Source organism: Colletotrichum gloeosporioides, assembly GCF_011800055.1.
Source record: "Colletotrichum gloeosporioides strain Lc1 chromosome Unknown consensus_16, whole genome shotgun sequence".
NCBI classification, from domain to species: Eukaryota; Fungi; Ascomycota; class Sordariomycetes; order Glomerellales; family Glomerellaceae; genus Colletotrichum; species Colletotrichum gloeosporioides.
Window position 1 is genome coordinate 69,690 of NW_025544661.1, and position 20,590 is coordinate 90,279.

A 20,590-nucleotide genomic window follows, 5' to 3' on the forward strand; every position below is an offset into this window, starting at 1 on the left:
TGAGGCAACTTTGTAAGCAACAGGTAGCCCGCCTTCCATGGACTAAAACTCTAGAACACAAAGTAAAATACCCAGTACAGCTAGGATAACGTGATGGCATCGGTTGCGTACGATTCGCTAGGTAGTTCTGGCTCAACAATTCACACATGACCGTGTGCAGGTAATGGGGCATTGCGCATCCGGATGAAGGCTCAGGCATATGTTGTAATACTTTGTGAAGGATGAAACAACGGAAATCTAGATGAATTCCATCCTTTGACAGGTGTGATGAGCTGAAGTGAATGGCTGGCTGGGATAAAACAAATAAGCCATGGCTGATAGTGTCTCACCATTGACCATGCAGCTCCGGCACGAGGGCTGGAGCCGCACCGGTCAATTCCGTTTGCAGCTGGTAATTTAAGGCTCAGTGAAGACATGCCAAGCCTGTCTTGAACTCAATGACAGGTTACCAGTGACTCCAGGCATACATTGGAGTCATTCAAGCTTACCTAAAAGCAAACCTACACGAGCTAAGATGGCTTGGATAGCCAACAGCCCCATGGAAAAGAATTTGCCGACTGCATGAATCGAAATGCGTCTGAGCTTGAAGACATTGTGGCTTTCGAAAGAAATTGGAATTCATATGAAAGCAGATCCATAATCACGTTTGAGTGAATGTGATCCGCAAGGTATGTATTCAAAAGAAAATGCGACGCGTATAAAATTGAAAACTCAAATATAGAGATGCATCAACTTCGGACCCAATCTCAAAGTTGATAGACCCAGATGCTGTTGTGACCCGTGAATATCATTTTCCATGAAACTCCCAGCAGGGGCCTTCTTGCCAGCGCGGAAGCGAGGAATTGTCACTTTAAACGCCATTGCCGGGTCAAAGAACCCCATCCATACTATGTCGTTCTGCGAAACATTGAGAGCGTGTGAGACGGTCTCTGCGGACAAAAGACCGGAATCCTTGACAGCGTCATACGTCGACTTAGACTCGAAGATTGCATCTATCGTAACCTCGTAGGGGCCTGCGTTCTTGGACCGCAGAACCCGTGAGATGTCAGAGAGTGTCTGCGGTGTACGTTTTGCTCCCTCGTGGCTGTTTATAGTGGGGCTCAGTGACAGTTTATGTTGCTTCGGTATCGTCAGCTGCCCCTGAGAAGGGTTTTGATGACCAGTTTGTCTGGTATTGGGTTTGTTTGGATTGCCGATGGTAGCCACAGTGGCGCGGATCAACTGGGACCCAAGTCGCTGCTCGCCGGGCTCAAGGTCCATAAGATGATAAATGGAGAACTGGCAGCAAGGGCCAGTCTCGATCTCAAGTTTCCCCGCGATGCCAAAAGCAAAGTTACCGGACGTCGCTTTTTGACCCGGATAAGGACCGTGCTACGGAGTATGTCAGTCGGGAATACCCACACTCCAACTATTTAAACTCACAATCATGCCGATCCTTGCCGTAGAGACAAGTCCGGTTGCCAGCTCCTGGGTGGGTGCAACGGCCTCTGCAACGATAAAAACTTCTCCGGGACCCAGTGGGGTGCTCTGGCCCTGGCCGTAAGTGTGAAAATCGAGGTCCCAGTGTCCAGGGATATTTGGATGTTGCTGCTTGACATATGCCTTCACAAGGGAAAGCAAATGGTCCAGCTGGTTGATAAGTATGTCTGCAGGTAATCAGCCATATGATAACCAAGTTCTCGTCATGTCAACTTACGATCTCTGACACTTCCCAGGACTATCGATCGGTATCCCAAAACCTTTGCACCTTCTAGTTTGAGTTGGTAAGGCTGGCCGTTCGTCGTAGAAGATCGAAACTCAGCCCCACGGACGCGAACCGTCCTGTCATCTTCAAGTTGTTCGTACTTGGCGCCGTCAAGATGGAGCGCACCGCCGGGACCTCTTAGAATGTCCGGCCTAGTGTTCTCATACAATGAATGCGCTGCCACTGAAAGGGGCGTGCATCTTGACTCAGCTGCAATGGGTCGGACTTCAAATACACCGTCTTGGTAGATGGTTGCGACCGCACCATGCGACTTTGGCGTGGAGCATTGCCCTCCGCACTCCATAATTTTGCCCATGTGCAGGAATCCGCCGTGCCTCTCTCCGAGCTGCTGTTCGCTGAGATTTGGATGTTGCCGCTTGAGCTGGAACATGGAGTACGCAACATAGGGAGCCGGGTCGTATGCGCGGCCTCCAACGATGATATCAAAATCCGGATCAGCTTCCATCGCATCGATAAAAGGCTCCGGGCCGACTTGTGCAACGACTCGCGGAGTAGCTTCAACATCGCCTTCTGTGAGGGCTGGAACACAGGTTCCACATCCAGTGATGCGGCTAGCTTTTAGTCGGCCAAAGACGATGGTTTTGTCGATACCGGAGAAAATAGAGATTGTCTTGAAAGAGTAGTGTCTGGTCATGTCAGTCAAATGGGATTCCCTTCCAAGAAGGCAGCTACTCACTCGTTCCCCTTGTCAGCCGATATTTCAGCAATGATCTCTTGCATCAAGACAACATGTTCATCTGCCCCGTCGCCGCCGGCAGAGCCGAAGATCAACTGGACACCAAAAGTGTGTACGAGCTTCAACAGCTTCGTGAGATCTTTGACATATGCCGAACGTGGACAAGTCATTGTTCCTAGGGCCAGTTTCTCTGGCCCGCTGTCTGTTGAGCCTGCGTCAAGAATGATCGCAGTTGGTACCCCCGTGGGGACGAGCTGAGCAAGTTCAATCGCCACGAGATCTTCGTCGAAGCCGTAGCCCATGCAGCCCACAGGGGCCACAATGTGGCAGATAGGTTCGGGGTTCATGTCTTGGTAAGTGGTAGAAATTGACATGGTAGGTGGGTGATTGAGGTGCGGTCTATTGGGAGAGAACATTGGGGTAGAGCTAGATCGAGTGAATGATTGCTTTCGTGGAGAGTAAATCTCGAATTTTGATGGTAACAGTTCCCCTGGGTTGTGGAAGCAGGCTGACAGCTTTTAATCTCGAAGCTGAAGATCATAATCCGGCGTCAGCTTGAGTGCGACGTGACCAACCAGCCGGACTTGATGTCTCAAAGATCAATCCAGGCAACAACACAGCAGACATTCTTGACCGGGATTCCGTGTATCCACTGCGAAAGTCGTCGGGGTCGGAATCCACAACGCACAGCCTTACGGCCTTGACAGGAAAAGACCGTTGGAGAATAAGACCTTGGACTTGCGGGCAAATTACGGCTCTTCAGCGGTCGGGATGAAGGTCGGGGGACAAGGTTGATTAAGTATGTGGCTTAGACTTACCCTCCGTATCCGCGTCCGTAGGCTCCATCTTCCAATCAGAGCGACGCCGCGACGCCGGCCGGATGGGTCTCAGCCCTGAATCCGCTCCCGTGTCCGTAGGTCCTTGTTTTCATCGGTGCTTGGCTCGGACTCGTGCTGCGCCATCCTGCCACCATGCATCCTTCCCATATGCTTATTTCTGATACCGGCGGCAATCATTAGTTAGCCTGGCCTAGCGCAACGCGCTGGCGTAGTCTGACGCGACGTATGGGCAGTGCTCGTGGGAATTAGCATTGTAAGATATCTTGGCATTTATGGTCCCCGTTGGAGTTCTGTGATTCTGGTTACTGTGCTGCGCCTTCGCCGTGATCCTAATGCCGCGCAGGCTCAAACATTTCAGCAATAGTAGCAGATATTCTGCTGCTTGTAGGCAGAATGGTGAATTGTCAATGGAGGGGATTTCGGGACATAAAGTACCATCCCGATCCCTCCATGTCGGCAGAAAAGGACATTAGATGTCAACAACCCAACATCACTGACTATTACATTGCCACAACTATCGACGTTTCCGAATCACCGTTATCTCCTTTTAGTCAAGTCCCATTACTTCCAACCACATAACCTACTTGTTGTCAACTCCATCGGCAATGGACACTTCATATGAAAACCGCGGCAAATATAGCCCCGCAAACGTGGGCGCGACCAACACCGAAGCCATCGAAATGGCCGAACCGAGTCCATCATACACTACAGACTCTAGGACAGGCCGGGAAAGCAACCTGTACCCGGACGGCCCACGTCATGCGCGTGATCACTCGACAAACCCGCTGATGAAAACAGCAAGCGAGACTTCGAGCACAGTCAATGAAGAAGAGCCCGACTTACCACTCGGCAAAGCCATCCGCCAGTACCCCAAGGTGGTTGCATACGCTTTGTCACTGACAATCATTGTCATCGGATGGGGTTACGCTCTGGTAATTGTGGGCACCATCGTTGCTGTCGAGTCTTTCCAGCATGACTACGGTGAGATCTTTGAAGACGAGTGGATTATTCCATCTCTTTGGATCTCTCTGTGGTCTGCAGCTATTCCATTAGGCATGGCGTTTGGTTCCGTCTTCTCAGGCTGGTTCCAGGACAGAGTCGGTCGTCGAGTCAGTTTGCGGACGGGCAGTATCATCTGCGCCGTGGGTGTCGCCGGCATCTTCTTCTCCTATCTCCCTGCCAATATCAACGCCATGCGATCCATGTTCTTTGCCGGAAAGCTCGTCCAAGGCCTCGCGATTGGTATCCTGAAAGTCACGGCAATGACTTACATCTCCGAAACGGCACCAACTGCCCTGCGCGCATCTGCAATGGGTTTGGTCCCCACCGGAAACCTCGTCGGTCAACTGCTGGGGTCTATCGTTCTCTTTGTTTTGAACAAGTACCCCGGGCGCTCCGGATACCTCGCCTCCTTTGGTTCACAATGGACTTTGGCTCTTGTGCCTTTCATTCTCTCCATCATTCTTCCGGAGAGCCCAGCGTTCCTCGAAGAGAAGGGACTCTCGGACCAAGCAATGGAGTCTGCGCGAAAGCTCTACGCCCCTCGAGCTGATGCTTTGAAAGCACTTCAAAAGATTAGAACCAGCATTGAGGAGGAGAAGGAGGTATCTGTGGGTGCTACATACCTTACGTGCTTCCAAGGAACCCATCTTCGCCGCACCATGATCGTCTTCATGGCCAATTTGTTTCCCGCGATGTTTGGCCTCGACCTCATCGCCAAGTCAAGCTACTTTCTTCAGACTATCGGCATGGCATCTGGTACCAGTCTGATGATTCTCATCGGTGGTATCGTCGCCGGCACCTTCGCCAATCTCGCGGGCATGTGGGTTCTCTCCCGCGTGGGCCGGAGGAAAATCACCCTCGTTTCACTGATCGTGGCCAACATCCTCTGGGTTGGCGTCAGTATCTCAGGGTTCTGGAGGGGGCCAGTCGTCGCTTACTTCACTGCTGGTGGATGTATTGCCATCATCGTGGTATGCGGCATGGGCGTGTGGCCTGCGGGCTACGCCATCATGGGCGAGACCAGCTCCTTGAGACTCCGCGCCAAGACACAGGGTCTGGGTGGAGTAGTCCAACAAGCTTCCTCGGCTGTCATGAGTATCATCCTGCCGTATCTGTTCAACAAAGACGCTGGCAACTTGGGCGCAAAGACTGGCTTCTTGTACGTTGGGCTGTGTGCTATCGCGGTCGTGCTCTGCTTCTTCTTCCTTCCGGAGATGAAAGGGCGAAGTGTGATCGAGATTGATCGCATGTTCGACTTGAAGCTGCCGGCTCGTGATTTCAAGAACTGGAGAGCTGACGAGGAGTCGAGATAGAAGATGGACGTGCCAATCTTATTTTGTGACGTTTATACGCTTGGCATTGGATAGCAGCATTGCTTGGAGTTCGTCTTGAAGGTTACAGCTTGAGATGATGGTTACGTCAATATTATGAATGTGGTGTTCATTTCCAACAAGCTGAAATTGATTCAAATGTGTCCGACTTTCCGATGTGTTTCTGAGAATTGGCAGCATGACCAGAGCGAAAAGGGGCACATCCAGTCAAAAACATGGACTAGCATCACCAAGTCGCTCGTTCTGAGCCATTTAGAGTGCAAAGCATCCTCAGAATAGCTTGTTCATTGGGCGCTCATGGTGGGAGTAAGGACCGAATCCCGATGGTCTCGTGTCTACGTTCGTCCTCAAAACGAAACTGGCAGGGAATTGCGGATCCCAGGTTGTTCGCCGACATGGAGACACACCACGCATTTTCGCTCACATGACAATGCAGCAGATGTTAGAAGAAAGGTCCGAATGTAGCGGTTCATTCGGGTCGGGAGCCGAATCCATACAAAGTCCACCAAGACCCTTGGCGAACTGGGCAGAGTCTCGGTGTTCCAACGAGAGTCTTAGAACGTCAGCCTTGGCCTCGTGGCACTCCACTGGCCAAGAGCATGCCGGCTAAATTAGAGGACTGTTTTCATTGGACGATACGCAGCCTTGTTACATGATAGACGTCTTTGTATGGTAGATACGCCGCCCAGGACACAATTGACGTCCGGGATGTAAGCTTGGAGTGCTAATTTGCCGCCCTCCCAAGGAGCTGAGCACATCTTGGGCAATCCTGCTGGCCACTCGGTACGACTGGCCCATTTCGGCTCATGTGAGACAACCTGGCTATCCCAAGAACTGAAGACGGCGAGGTCTCCCGGCGACCCGAAGCGCGTCTTGGATACTTTTCACCGGATATTTAGACCTTAGGCTCCCCACTTCGAGGTAGGTATGTGGAGAGTCAGCCCAAGCGGTCGCTCGCTTCTGATATTCATCAACACGACTTTTCGGGAAAGCCGCACAACATGGGACCGTTTTCCAAGATCAAGGCTACCAAGCCCAACAAAGAGGCCACAGTTCATGCCCAAGACGAGGCCCCTCAATTCGAACATGTCACATGGTATCGCGATCCTGGGTTGAGGGCTCTGTATTGGCATGCCTTCATCCTTTGCATTGCGTCCGCTAGTACGGGATACGATGGGTGAGTTTGCGACAAGCTATCACGACAATCTGCAACTACTCACATCGGACAGAATGTTCTTCAACTCCGTGCAGAATTTCGAGTCATGGAAGGAGTACTTTGACAGCCCCAGTGACCATCTCCTCGGGCTTCTAGCTGCTTTGTACCAAATTGGCAGTCTCGCTTCCATTCCTATCGTGTGCGACCCCACAGTTCTGACTTCATGGAAGGAGAACCTGCTGACAATACGTAAAGCCCCTACTTTACCGATCACTGGGGCCGGCGACTGCCCATCGTAATTGGTGGTGTCATCACGATTGCAGGTGCTGCACTTCAGGCCTTCTGCCAGAATATGGGAGGTCCGTTCAGAGTTATTCAACTCAAAGCCTGAACTCAGACTGATGAACTACAGGCTTTATGGGTGGACGTGTGCTTCTTGGCTTCGGAAACTCGTTCTCCCAGATGGCGTCACCCATGCTTCTTACTGAGATCGCCCACCCTCAGCATCGAGCAAGGCTAACAACCGTTTACAACTGTCTTTGGAATGTTGGAGCTTTGCGTAAGTGACCCTTAATACGACAATTTCAGACCAAATGCTGATGCATCCTTCGGGCTTGAAGTTGTTGCCTGGACGTCGTTCGGCACCAACTTCTTGAATAACCAGTGGTCGTGGAGAATCCCGGCATTGTTGCAAGCTCTGGTAAGCGTCTCATCAACTAAAAATAACTGTGATTGAAGTGCTGAATATGAGTCCAGCCATCTGTAGTGCAAGTTGTCGGCATTTGGTGTAAGTCAAATCTCGAGCCTCTTTGACACCGTACTTACGTTCTTAGGGGTCCCAGAGTCACCTCGCTACCTTATCGCCAACGACAAGCTAGACGATGCAATGGCAATTTTGGCCAAATACCACGCGAATGGCAACGTTGACCATCCGACGGTAAAGTTCGAGTACCGCGAAATCACAGAGACTATCAAGATGGAGCAGGCCGCCAAGAATCACAGTAGCTACCTCGACTTCTTCCGCACGCCGGGCAACAGATACCGATTCATGATTCTCATCTCTCTTGGCATATTTTCTCAGTGGTCGGGAAACGCGATCATCAGCAATTATACTAACATATTGTATGACAACGCTGGAATTACTGGCTCAACCGAAAAGCTCGGTGTAAGTTTCACTTGGTAGTCCTTGATTCTACATGAGCTGATTTGACATCCATAACCTAGCTGTCGGGTGGATCATCTATGGTATCGCTGATTGTATCCATTTCCTTCGCCCTCTTGGTTGACAGGTTCGGTCGTCGCCCAATTTTCTTGCTCTCCACCGGCGGCATGTTTGGCACCTTCATCTTCTGGACCTTGACCTGTGCGCTATACGAAGAATACAGCTCACCGGGAGCCAACCACGCCATGATCTTCTTCATATGGGTCTTCAATGTCGCATACGCCATCGCGTGGTCCGGGCTCTTGATCAGCTATGCCGTCGAAATCCTGCCCTACACTCTGCGAGCGAAGGGACTAATGATCTTGAACATCGCAATTCAGTCGGCTTTGACACTCAACAACTATGCCAACCCAGTAGCACTGAACTATTTCGAAGGAGAGACTTGGAAGCTCTATCTCATCTACACTGTCAGTCGAAAGTATCAGGTCTTCAGACGTGAGGTGCTAACCAAGCTGATAGTGCTGGATTTTCCTCGAACTCTGCTTTGTCTTCTTCAAGTATGTGGAGACAAAGGGGCCGACACTGGAAGAGCTCGCGAAGGTTATCGACGGATCAAATGCACAAGTTGCTCAGCTTGACATCCAGCAGATCGAAAAGGAGGCTCGTATCCACAATGGCCGCGACAGCGAGCACGCGGATGGCGCACCTCAGCTGGCAGATTCAGTGGATGATAAAGGAGTCCAGCGAAACTGATCCTCTTGGGCACTGGCTGAGATGTGAGCAGTGGATGGCTGGGGCCGATGCTTTTAGAGACCGGCAATCACCTTCCGAAGAGTAGCGTGGTGGGAAGTTGAACGTCTTTGAATTCGAAGATGCACAGCGAGTCAGAATTCATGACCCGACGCTGATGCTTGTCTAAAAATGCTTTAGTCTCTAGATAAACTTCGATCGGAATCTGAACCTAGGTTGCCGTTCAACCGAGACAGGCCTGTACCCAGATTAAAAAATGTAACCTCCTGCAGGTTCAAGCTTGAACTTTAATTGTGCCCATGTTTTCATGCAAGACGAAGCCATCAAGTCTTGTCCGACAAAAGTCCGATAAAACTAGCGACACATTGCGAATGACGTAGCGCCTACGAAGAGGGATATCGCGTTCATGGAAACAGGTCATCGCTGCCCCGGCGATTTACTTTGTACCCCATGCAGTTTTCAATGCATCGACTACCGAACTGGTAGGCCAAGCGTGTAAACTCTCCAGGTTTGCCATGAAACCTACAATGGCCTGCTGCTCGCCCTCGTCGTGAAAGTACTCCCCGCACAGAGAGATGCCCACGCCAGCCGTAACCATCGCAGGTTGGTCCCTGTGATTCGACAGCGCAAGGCCGCATATTTTGCGCGTCGCATCTCGAAGCAACTCCTCGAAAGCCTGGTTTGCCGCCTGTGCGCCGATCCCCAGTCTCTGATTCTTCACGCTATGCACCGCTAGCATGATCCTCGTCAGCTCGATGTGTTGCAGCGCCAGCACCTGGCAGTCATTCGCATGCCAGATGATGGGGAAGTAATCGCCCTTTTCAGGGTTCCGCTCTTGGTATGCCAGAGGCTTGTAGTGGGGAGGCAGGTGTTCGTCCCAGTTGTGCTCGAAGGCTTTGAGGGCGTTCCACTGCTCCACTCGGGACTTGGGGTCTTCGGAATCGATGGTGTTGTCGGACGACGTGCCGAAACAGAATTTGAGGACGTAGGCGCACCATACGAGGATTCGGTTGGCCCAGTCGAAGTCATCGGCGACCATGTCAGGTTCGAACTGGGAGCAGTCTTCGGCGCCATAGAGGGGAAGTCGGAAGGGGCGTCGGTAGAGCAGGACGGACCATATCTCTTGACGAAGGGCAATGAGGGTAGCGGAGTGCCGTAATGACGGCATGCTTGGGGCATAAATATCGGCGCCTCGCGGGGGGTGATAGACGATGCTGAAGAGACCAATGGTGTCTTCTTGCTGGGCATGGAACACAGCTTGAACCGCGCTGACGTATGTCTCGGAGTCGGAACCGGTGAGATGAGCTGCAAGAAAAGAGTCGTTAGCAAGGGCATCGCATCTCGGTGTAACTAATATTGAAACGCCCTACAGTCGACTTGTTCATGGTAACGAAGGATTGTGATAGCAGTGAGGGCATCGTCATTGCATGGATGTGCCGGATCCGTTGACGTGCCCATCAGATACGATATGCATTTGTTATGGTAGTGAATGGCAGACTCTTTGTTGAGATTTGGGAGAGGTATGCCGTGATATTCGATTACTTGGTTCGGGCCCTTGTTTGACCATAACTGAGTCAAGTATCTGGCTGCCGCTGTACATATTGCGTACATCAAGAGGGGGTTGTAGACTGCGCGCTGGGGCACCACGAGGACATAATGACGATCTCGGTCGGTGGTATCGAACTGGATGTGACCAAATTGAGTGAGCACTTGTAACGGATTGGAAGTAAAGGGACACGTCATGATTCGCCTTGAATGGGGATCATGGCGAGACAAACATACAGCTGCAGCAAGATTCTCAATGAAGCATCGGATCAGGCATCCCTCCTGCAACCCTAGTTGCGGCGTCTCACTGATGCTGCCTGCAACTGATTGAGATTCGGCATTCGGATCTTCAAATACTGGTGACTGGTATTGCGAGAGCAAACTTGGTCGTCTCGGTCGCCCGTTGACGATAGCTCTACTCCATCCTTCAGGTATCGAGCGAGGAACTGACGGGCTCGGTGCAGATATGCTGGTGTACGGCGTGCTTATGCTCGAGGAAGGGGTTGCGACCGGTTGGAAATTGAAGAATGACGCGTGTCCATGGCTCGAGTCCGCGGTGCCATTGGATATCTGGGTTCCACCCCCTAATCCGATGTCGAAGATTTCAGCTTCAGCTGGTGACGACTGATGCGATCGTGCCTGAGCATTAGGCGACAATTTTGTGGCGATACTAGATGATTCTGACTGGGTACTCGGTCCGCCTTGCGAGAATGATTGCAGAGCCTCGGCTGCTGCCGTGAGTTGGTCGGCTGCTTTGGGCTGTGCCACAGTGATCGAGGGTTCGAACGTCGGTTGGTTGGGGTTTGGAGGAGGAGGTATTGGTTTGCTTTTGAGGGCCTTGCTGGACTCGTCTACGATAGCGAGAGGCTTCTGTGTATCTGCGTGTTACAAAGCCGGTGTCAGAGTCCAATCCGGTAGATATCAGCAGAAAGGCGTTTCTAGGAAGGGTCTTACCACCACTTGCACTTGCGTGCAGCCACGGTTGATTCACATCGAAGGAATATTTCTTTTCTGACGCGACCATGCGCTTGAACCTGAAGCGGTTACTCACGCGTACGCAGTGAGATTCTGACTTCTTGCACCCAGAGCATGGTGTCTCGCCATCACCTGCGGTCGACCGTCAATATCAGCAACTCCTTGGACTGGATATGCTTGGCCGTGTCGCCAAGACAAACGTAGGCCAATGAGACGGGGACCATTCGCAATAACTCACATTTGAGGTGTTTTTCTATGTTCAATCAGGTTAGCCGGGTATGCTCGATGACCACACCTTCAAGCGAGAAAACGGGGGGCGAAGACGATAAGACATCCATCTCTCCGTGATGTCCGCGGACAGCGCGGACCACCATCATGACATGACGGACGAACAGAAACAGCCACATTGGAGGATGGGAAATATAAGATCAAAATACCACATACCTCTGCATTTCCCGCACGGCACGATCCGTTCGCGTCTCTGTGGTGGAGCCATTCCCGCCCTTCTGAGCAAGGCATCATACCATGGCTGAGGCAAAGAAAATGTCGAGGTGGCCCAGGAAGGAAGCAGTTCGCCGACAGCATCCGTTGGCGTGGGGCAGTGCGGAACATATAAAAAGGGCATAAAGAGGACATTACTCGGCGAAGTGGGCGCCTAGCGGCTCTAGATGGCTTTAGCTTCAGCGACCAATCCCTGCTCATCCAAGGCCTCCATCTGGCCGTCTTTAGGGCACGTTAAGAATGGTTTTGTCCTGGGAAGGGGATGTTGGCGGGGGAGTCGAACCCCGCACTGCAAGTCTTTACAGCGTGCGTTTGATTCTGACACTAAGTCTCCAACGCAGTGTTGGCTGTGGAGTAAGCATGTAGAAATACGTGTGAAAAGTTGGGACGTGTAAGCTGTCCGCGGGATCCACGGCGGTTATCTCCTAGCAAATTCTTGAATGCCATGATATCATTTCCCCTGCTTTGCGATTACGAACCTCAGGAAGTTGGATTTTGGTGTTTTTAAGTGCTCTCTGATAGTCATGTGGCATCTGGAATGCATCTGGTATGACAGCTCACAAACCTTAAGGCTCTGGAGCAGGCGGTATGACGAGTCTGGCCCTTCAGCTCTTCAGCTTTAAGATGGCTTCACGATCGACGGGCGAATCTTCATCTCGGTCTCGTTCACGCATCGTGTCACACGGGTATCGGCATGGCTAGGAAACTTTATTTCATAAATCGAATACAACCTCGGATGCGGCAGGGCTTCCGCACCGTCCACGTCTACGGCATACTGGAGACCTGATACTTCGGATCGGTCCAGATTTCCTCCACAATGCGCCTGCGGATATCCTGCTCCTCCGCCACACTGTGATCTCCGAACAGGGCGGAGATCTGCTCCAGAGACTTATGGGCCGTCTCAGGAACCATGAAGAAGGAAAAGACACCGGCTGCAACGCAGAAACACCCAAAGAAGAGATAGGTCCCCCAGCCAATCTTGATCAACATCTCCGGAACACAAACTCCGATGATGAAGTTAGCCAGCCAGATAATGGCGGTTGCAGCTCCAACACCCTTGGCGCGCTTCGAGTTCGGGAAAATCTCTGCGGGCAAGGTCCACGCCAAGGGGCCATAAGATGTCGCGTAGCAGAGGACGTAGATATCTGTGAGCGATGCGAGTCAGTATTCTACCAGTCGTTCATGATTGCTACGAGAAAGGGGCAGGGTTTCTCACAAATTAGGGCAACGCCGAGCCAGCCCATGGCGGGATGCTCGTCCCAGCTGCTGTTGAACTTGCCGACCACGCCTGCCATGATGAGATGGGGAACAGCCATGGCGAAACCACCTCCGATTGCGAGCTTTCTGCGTCCGACTTGATCGAGGAACAAGAAGGTCGGGATGCCGGCGATAAGCTGGCAGATGTTGACCATACCCGATAAAATCAGGGGCATGTCTCCCTTCTGGCCAAGGGCAGCAAAGAACGTGGGGGCGTAGTACACAAACGCGTTAATTCCTTTAAAGAGAGGCGTCAGAGAAATATTTCTTAGATCTTGTGGCAAAATGTTATCGTACCTGAGAATTGCTGGAAGAACGGGATTGCGAGGGCAATGGTGGTGGGCTTCAAGTACCGAGGTCTGAAAAGATCCGCCCATTGCGCAAGCTCGGCCGTGAAGGCGTTGGTGCTCGGGTGGTCGCGAGCCACCATTGCCTGCTGAAATCGCACCTCGGATAGGATTCCCTTCCACTCGGCCTGCACACGCTCATCGGATACGGGTACGCGGCGGAGCTTGGTCAGGGCCCCGAGACTGTCCTCGTCACGGCCAACCATCGCGAGCCACCGCGGAGAGAACGGGAAGAAGTGGATGCCAAGGCCCACCATCAGCGCCGGAGCCATCTGCAGAGCAAAAGGGAGCCTAAAAGCCCACTCTCCGGAGATGCTTCTCGTGCCGAACGTGATCCAGTACGCGACAATGGCGCCTATGACGATGCTGATGGACTCGAGAACGAGAAGGGAGCCTCGCAGGTTTGGAGGCGCAATCTCAGAGATGTACAACGGCGCACCCATGGCCAGGGTCCCGACACCGATTCCGCCGATAGTACGGCCGGCGACCAAGGTGCCATAGTTATGGGCCGCGGTTTGGATGATGGCGCCGACGCAGAAGAAGAATGTGGCGATCGTGAGGGCCCATTTTCGGGAGATCTTATCGGCGAGGTATGGGAGAAACAGGCAGCCTATGAAAGCTCCGAACTCAAGCATGCCAGTCATGAAGCCGGTGTTGAAGCCGTATCGCGGATGGTCGGGGGACGTTTCGGGGAATTGGTCGTGGAACTGGGGCATGACCAGGATGATTGAGATGACACCCTGATCTGACGCGCTTGATTAGACACGATCTTTGCATGGCGATTCTGCCACTTGTGAGTGGACGTACCGTAACCGAAGGAGAATCCACCAAAGGAGGCCAAGAGAGCGGCCCCAAGTACGTATGGGGACCGCACGATGCCCTTGATGCCATCAACATCGTAGTTAATCGGCGCGTCAGCCTGTGCTAAGATGTTTGCGTTAACATCTTCAACTTGACTGTGAGCACCGCTGCGCGACTGCGTCTTTTCGAGGTCGGACATGACGGATGATCGTCCGTTGCAGAGAAACAGCCAGCAGACAGGGGAAAGTTGAGGAAAGGATGCAGGGCTCGCAGTCCGAGGCCTCGGAGAGTGATGATGGATGGTCTAGATGAGATTTTCTCTGAACCCGTGTCGAGCACAAGATGAGACAAGACATTTGAATAGCTTCTTAACTCATCTCTTTATACTTTGGCCGATGTCCCTAACTATCAACTTCAACATCCATGGCGACAGCGGACATGGTCAATGCCGCCGGCCAATCAGGGTAGAGGCAATGTCAAGGGCGAACTGTTTTGGAAATTCTCAATTCTTGGAGAAAGAGACAGCCGGGAGCTAACGTGCTTCCCCCACGGGGTAGACTGCCTGTCAATTGCCTGCGGTCACACATCCCGGCAATTCATTCGTGCTCTATTTGGAACCGGAACAGGGGGGTGAATCATCTTGCAGACTGAGGACATCACGGGTGGGGAAGGGAAGACTGCGAAAGAGTTAGTCCAAAAGATCGACTCGCCAAGTTCAGATGGCCGAATGTCTGGCCCATAGCGCGTGACGTGCCTTGCCCGGGGGCGTTCCATGGTGCGGATGGATCATCCAAAAGAGGAGCGAATTCGCCGGCGATTCGGCGAGTGACTGCCCAATTGGGATCGGCTTCACAGTCTACTCCAACTTCCCCGCAAACCATCCTGAATCTAAACATGGATTGTTTCTGCCAACCAAGACATGCACTCCAGCCTCAGAAGTGTCATGTTTGACCTTGTCATTCTGGCGATGGCGCTAGCTCTTATCAGCAGTAAAATCTGGGGCGAGCTGTCATCTGCGTCTGGAGCAGGTTGGGGGGTCTATCACACGCACGCCTGTATCCCCGGAGCGCAACAGGCTAGCCAGACCAATCCCTCGAAATTGCGTCCGCTCGTACAGTCGAAAGGCATAATGCTTCAGTACTTTGCGACAAGAACGGCATTAACTTCTCTTGCCGAATGTCCTCCATGCCATCGGAGAGTCGGAGATGGCGATGTAGAGCCTACCGTCACGGTAGCAGCTGATATGGAAGCACGACCAATGACGGAGTTAATGCTGCGTCAGACCTTCCCCGCAAGACCTTTTGCTTATCTATGAGTCTAGCATATGGCGTCGGTTCAGTCTGAATATTGAGCACAGATACGAAACTACCCCAGGTCCTAGCTGACAGTCATGGGCTATGGGCCACCACGGAACGCTTTGCCTAGTTAGATGGAAGTATCTGATTCTTGCTAGATTGCAACTCACTGGTGATTTTTCCCGGTGGAGATTGTGGCCGTTCTATTCTTGATCACGGCTTACTCGATGGTAAAGCTCGGGAGGAAGACTTGTTGGGGAGAAACGGGAACGGCAGGTCTACCGTCGAGGTTGACGGTCACGCTGAGTGCGGTAGGCTTTGCATGATGGACATCGCAAATGTATTCCCCCCCGTAATATATCGAGAACAGCAGAGATATCTAGAAGTCCGATTCATATTTGAGGTTGGTTTAAAACATTCATAGTGCTTCAACTTAGATAGGACTTGCTGATGAATACAGCTCAGCAAGAACACATCAACATCTCAGCACCCAGAAACTCAAGAGTATGCAAGGGGAGTCGCCATCCAGGAGTCAGTGATCTCACAAACAACAATCGTATTTCTAAGGTGTTTATTGAAATAGCTACTTGGTTTCAATTTCAACAAATGAGACTTTATCACATCACTCGAGTTTCCTTCGCCAAATCTTAACCGGCATTGGCCCGCAAATGATGTTGAAAGCCTCAAATCTCTCCAGCTTGAAGTCAGGAGAAGGCAACGCAAACTCATACCGATGGACCAGTGAGGCCAGCATCATAATCTGCTCCAAGTACGAAATGTTCCTGCCAATGCAACCACGCGCCCCGGTCGAAAAGGGGATGAAGTACGGCTCCATGCGCTTTCTCTCCTCGGGGTCTAGCCACCTCGTCGGCTTGAAGGCTTCTGGGTCAGGGAAGATTTTCGGATCACGGTGCGCTCCATAGATGGTCATCGAGACACTGGTGTCGCCAGGAATCCACTCATCCAGAATGCGAGCCCCCTCCGGAGGCGTGCGACGAGGCAGTGGAGCTGATGTGGGCGGGATGAAGCGGAGGGCCTCGTCGATGCACGCCTTGAGAAATGGGAGGTCCTTGACTTTGTCGTAGGGAGCGATCACCTCTTCAGGTTCCAAGACGCTATCAACCTCCTTGCGAAGTCTTTCCATGTACTCTGGATACTGGATCAAAAGCTCCAGAATGTGCGTCAGAGCGATGGCTGTGGTGTCTGATCCAGCATTGATGATGGCGCCGACCTCGGCCACAAGCTCACCCCATTCGAGGTTGTTGGGGGAGCCAGTCTTGTCTTCCATCATGCAAGAAAAGAAGTCGTCCAGCTTTTCACCGGCTTGGTACTTCCTAAGGCGCTCCGCAGCAGCATGGTAGTACACATCATCCCAGGGCTTGCCATCCTCCCAAATCTTCTTATACTTGCTGGGGACAGACTTGGTGATCCACTCAATCCAAGGCCAGAGATTGTAGTCCCAAACGAACACCGCTTGGGCAATTGCTGTCTGGTTTTGAGAGTGGCGGTAGCGAGCTTTGTATGTGCTTCCATCTCGCCTCTCAGCCGTGACAACGTCCGTTCCGGTATCAAGGAGATCCATCTTCGAGGATAGGGTGATGAAGTTGATCGCCTCAATCGTCCAGAGGTTGATCCAGTGGTTGAAGTCGACGGTGAGATCCTGAGGCTCGGGGATTGTGCCTTTCAAAGGCTCGGTGCATTTCTCATCGAATGCCTTGAAGAGGCGCTCTGCGGTGTACGCGACCTTGTACTCCCACTTCTCGAGATTCTTGATGGCGAAAGCGGCTGACAGCAACTTGCGCTTTCGGGCATGGTCCGGCTTGTCAACAACATCGAAAAGATGCCTGTGGCTTCCACTAAGAACAACGTAATTGTTGTCCTTGACGCACTTGGTGCTGTGGCCGTAGATGTCTTTGATGGCCCGTGTGTCACCAAAAGATAAGGCATTGGGACCAGTTCTCAAGATTGGCAGTCCTGTTGCCTGATGCGTCTCATGCAGCTCCTTGGAACGGAAGCCTTGAGCTGTGAGATAGCAGTGCCTCAAATCCGTGAATGGTGACAAGGGAGAATAATTGGGGTATCTGCGGAGACCCTTAGGGTCGTAGAAGTAGAGGAGGATAGGTCGAATGACGAGGTAAGAAAAGGCGGCGAGGGCCGCAAGCCCCGCGGCGAAATAGCCTAACATTCTAACTTCAGGATCTAAGTGAAGATGACCTTCAGATCAAAGAGGCCGAAGTGAAGTCTATGGTTTGTGGTTTCCAAAGAGTGGCATCGTGAGCAAGAGTCTTATACTCAATCTTCGTGAAAGGATTACACACAGTCATATCCAACAATCCTACAGTATCCTCAACACCGTTGACAGACTGGCCTCTACCCTGTTTCGTTCCCAGAACCCGCGGGACTGCATCTCTTGCATAATCCGCGGGGAACTGTCTTACCAGTCGATCAGAGAGATCGGATACCGAGCAAAATGTAGAAGTCACACGTCAGAAAGCCACAACGGGCAAAGGATGTTACTCAGTTTCGCATTGAAACGGGAATTCATTCGCCGAAAGCTCGGGATCCGGGTCTTAGGCATCTGTCTTTGGAAATGACTCGCCGGATACCTTCCATATTAAGCGAATGTCCCAAGATATCGTCAACCCTTTTTGAAGCCAAGTCTGATCGATGTGCGGCTGACGGACCCCGCATGCGGGGAAGTCATCTTCCCCGTGGGGTTGGGGCATGGTTTCGGGTCCAGAGTGACATTAATATAGATCGACGTGACGTCCTGGAGTGAAAACCGGCGAAAGATTGCCATTTTGGTAAACGGCACTTGTGTAAAAGTGGCAAGGAATATCATAATACAGTGATTGAAATCATGGCTTATCTCGGTGTTCGGAAAGTGATCGTGGTATTGCATAGTGTCTCTCATTTGTATCTAGGTTGGAAGGGATCGATAAAGTTATCTTACCAGAATGTTCTCCCGTTGATGCCAGAAGGTAAATAGCAATCCACTTGCTTTTGTCGACTATTGTCGTCCAGCTTCTCTCACGAGCAAAGTGCGGATTCCAACATGGCTACCTCTTTCACTTCCAAAAATACTCAAAATCGGCTTTTGATGGATGCTGTCGATATCTTGTCCAGGCAGGCCACCTACGATGACTGCTTTCTCCTCCCTTTAGTTATCTTGGGATCCCTCTTCGTCTTCAACAGAGGGAGCATCCTCCCCAAGACTGACCCGTATCACCATAAATGGTTCTGGAAGCCCCAGGAGTCTACGGGCGGCAATGCCACTCTCACAAAACGAACCAGAAACATCGCAGAGAAGATTGGAGAACTCGGATCTGACCTCGTTGTTTTCTGGGGTTCCCAATCTGGCACTGCTGAGGGCTTTGCCCAACGTCTTGCACGCGATTTCCACCAACGCTTCAAGCTGAATGCTCTTGTGGCGGACCTGTCAGACTATGACGCTGAGACCATCGCTCGCATACCGGAGTCGAAGCTTTGCATCTTCATCATGTCCACCTACGGAGAAGGTGATCCTAGTGACAACGCTCAGGAGTTTGTCAGTTGGTCCTCCAGAACGACCGGCGTATCTCTTGGACACCTGAAGTACGCTGCCTTTGGGTGTGGAAACAGCAACTATCGATACTACAACAAAGTGATTGACGTCGTTGTTGCGGCTCTTACAAGCTTCCGTGCAACGGCAATTCTGCCCACTGGCAAAGGCAACGAAGCCACCAGAACGACCGAGGAAGATTTCATGGATTGGAAAGAAAGCCTCTTCAAGACGCTGGTACACGACTTTGCCTACAAGGAGTACGATATGGAGTACGAGCCCAGCATCGATGTTATTGTCGACAAGTTGGACGAAACCAAAGCTTTTGTTGGAAAGCCTTTCTACAAAGCGACTTCCAAGAAGGCCATAACACTCAACTCAGAGATTGCTGCGCTGCCTGTTAGAGCCAAACGTGAGCTCGCGCGATACGAATGCCAAGGTCGTAGCGTCATCGATCTGGAGGTGGACTTATCAAACCACCTTGAGATCAAGTACAAGACTGGAGATCACATCGCCATCTGGCCTGTCAATCCTACTGACGAGGTCGAGTCTTTGATTCAGCTTTTAGGATTGGACTCAAGAAGGAATGAATCGATCCAGATCATGAGCAAGGCGACCGAGGAAGAGCCCAAAGTGCCAAGCCCAACCACAATCCAGGCACTCTGCCAGCATTACCTTGAGATTTGCGCAGCTGTTCCACGAGAGACAGTCCTGTCCCTGGTCCAGTTTGCGTCTACCGATAAGGTCAAGACTGAACTCAAGACGATTGGCCATGACAGAGAGACTTACGCTGCCTTCCTGGAGCAAAACCATCTTACTCTCGCCCGGCTTCTTAAACATACCCTCACCGTTGATCCGTCAGCCATCTGGACAAACCTACCCTTGCCATTCGTGGTAGACTTCTTACCAGCGATGCAGCCACGTCTGTACTCTATCTCGAGCTCTCGGATCACATCACCTCGCCACGTCAGTCTCACTGTCTCGGTCAAGCCTTCCCAGTTAGCAGCCAAGCCAGATATCACTATCGCGGGCCTTGCAAGCACGTATCTGTCTCGCCTGCAGCCAAACAGACCCGGGTCTCCTGAGACAGCTTTGATCAACATGTCTCAGGTTCATGCACAGATCCGTGGATCATCCTTCAAACTTCCCATCCTCCCTTCTGTACCGCTGGTGATGGTCGCCGCCGGGACCGGCATAGCACCATTCCGAGCTTTTGTACAAGAACGAGCCCGGCTTATATCTGTTGGCAAGGAGATCGGAAAAATGGTCTTGTTCTTTGGCTGCCAGAATGAGTCGGATTATCTCTACAAAGACGAGCTTTCTGAGTTGATGGGAGGCGCCTTGGCTGGGAAGCTCGAGGTCGTCACAGCATTTTCACGGGCGGACGGTCAGAAGACCTACGTACAACATCGGCTCCAGGAGCGAAGCAAGGATCTTGGTCACTTGTTGCTGGATGAGGATGCTGCATTTTACATTTGTGGTGCCGCGAACATGGCCAAGGCCGTCGGTGACGTGGTCAGAGAGACCGTTAAGGCGACACGAGAATGGCACGAGAACCAAGTTGAGGGCTGGAGACAGGAAAGGAAGAGGTCAAAGAGATGGTTTGAGGATGTGTGGAGTTGAATAATGGCATCTCAAAGAAGAAAA

The 20,590-nt window shown here is 51.8% G+C and overlaps 6 protein-coding genes across 6 annotated transcripts; 3 read left to right on the forward strand and 3 right to left on the reverse strand.

Annotated features, from left to right (window-relative positions):
• Nucleotides 1–711: 711 nt before the first annotated feature.
• Nucleotides 712–2,857, reverse strand: GCG54_00012742 (uncharacterized protein; the record flags this gene model as incomplete). Its single annotated transcript, XM_045412614.1, has 4 exons — nucleotides 712–1,371; nucleotides 1,423–1,646; nucleotides 1,697–2,391; nucleotides 2,442–2,857. 4 exons carry the CDS (start codon nucleotides 2,855–2,857, stop codon nucleotides 712–714), a joined length of 1,995 nt encoding a protein of 664 aa, XP_045268620.1.
• A 1,028-nt stretch (nucleotides 2,858–3,885) lies between these two features.
• On the forward strand, nucleotides 3,886–5,595 carry GCG54_00012743 (H(+)/hexose cotransporter 1; the record flags this gene model as incomplete). Its single annotated transcript, XM_045412615.1, has 1 exon — nucleotides 3,886–5,595. The coding sequence occupies one exon, from the start codon at nucleotides 3,886–3,888 to the stop codon at nucleotides 5,593–5,595; it is 1,710 nt and encodes a 569-aa protein (XP_045268621.1).
• A 1,019-nt stretch (nucleotides 5,596–6,614) lies between these two features.
• On the forward strand, nucleotides 6,615–8,684 carry GCG54_00012744 (High-affinity glucose transporter; the record flags this gene model as incomplete). Its single annotated transcript, XM_045412616.1, has 9 exons — nucleotides 6,615–6,790; nucleotides 6,843–6,968; nucleotides 7,025–7,128; nucleotides 7,182–7,328; nucleotides 7,390–7,469; nucleotides 7,526–7,556; nucleotides 7,603–7,934; nucleotides 7,994–8,398; nucleotides 8,451–8,684. 9 exons carry the CDS (start codon nucleotides 6,615–6,617, stop codon nucleotides 8,682–8,684), a joined length of 1,635 nt encoding a protein of 544 aa, XP_045268622.1.
• Nucleotides 8,685–9,117: 433 nt separating this feature from the next.
• On the reverse strand, nucleotides 9,118–14,306 carry GCG54_00012745 (Sugar transport protein MST2; the record flags this gene model as incomplete). The annotated part of the gene is made up of 8 exons (XM_045412617.1): nucleotides 9,118–9,986; nucleotides 10,052–10,364; nucleotides 10,464–11,104; nucleotides 11,181–11,333; nucleotides 12,479–12,847; nucleotides 12,919–13,197; nucleotides 13,257–14,051; nucleotides 14,114–14,306. The coding sequence occupies 8 exons, from the start codon at nucleotides 14,304–14,306 to the stop codon at nucleotides 9,118–9,120; spliced, it is 3,612 nt and encodes a 1,203-aa protein (XP_045268623.1).
• A 1,718-nt stretch (nucleotides 14,307–16,024) lies between these two features.
• GCG54_00012746 (Cytochrome P450 4A10) lies at nucleotides 16,025–17,587 on the reverse strand (the record flags this gene model as incomplete). The annotated part of the gene is made up of 1 exon (XM_045412618.1): nucleotides 16,025–17,587. The coding sequence occupies one exon, from the start codon at nucleotides 17,585–17,587 to the stop codon at nucleotides 16,025–16,027; it is 1,563 nt and encodes a 520-aa protein (XP_045268624.1).
• An 870-nt stretch (nucleotides 17,588–18,457) lies between these two features.
• GCG54_00012747 (NADPH--cytochrome P450 reductase) lies at nucleotides 18,458–20,566 on the forward strand (the record flags this gene model as incomplete). Its single annotated transcript, XM_045412619.1, has 1 exon — nucleotides 18,458–20,566. One exon carries the CDS (start codon nucleotides 18,458–18,460, stop codon nucleotides 20,564–20,566), a length of 2,109 nt encoding a protein of 702 aa, XP_045268625.1.
• Between the last annotated feature and the right edge of the window lie 24 nt (nucleotides 20,567–20,590).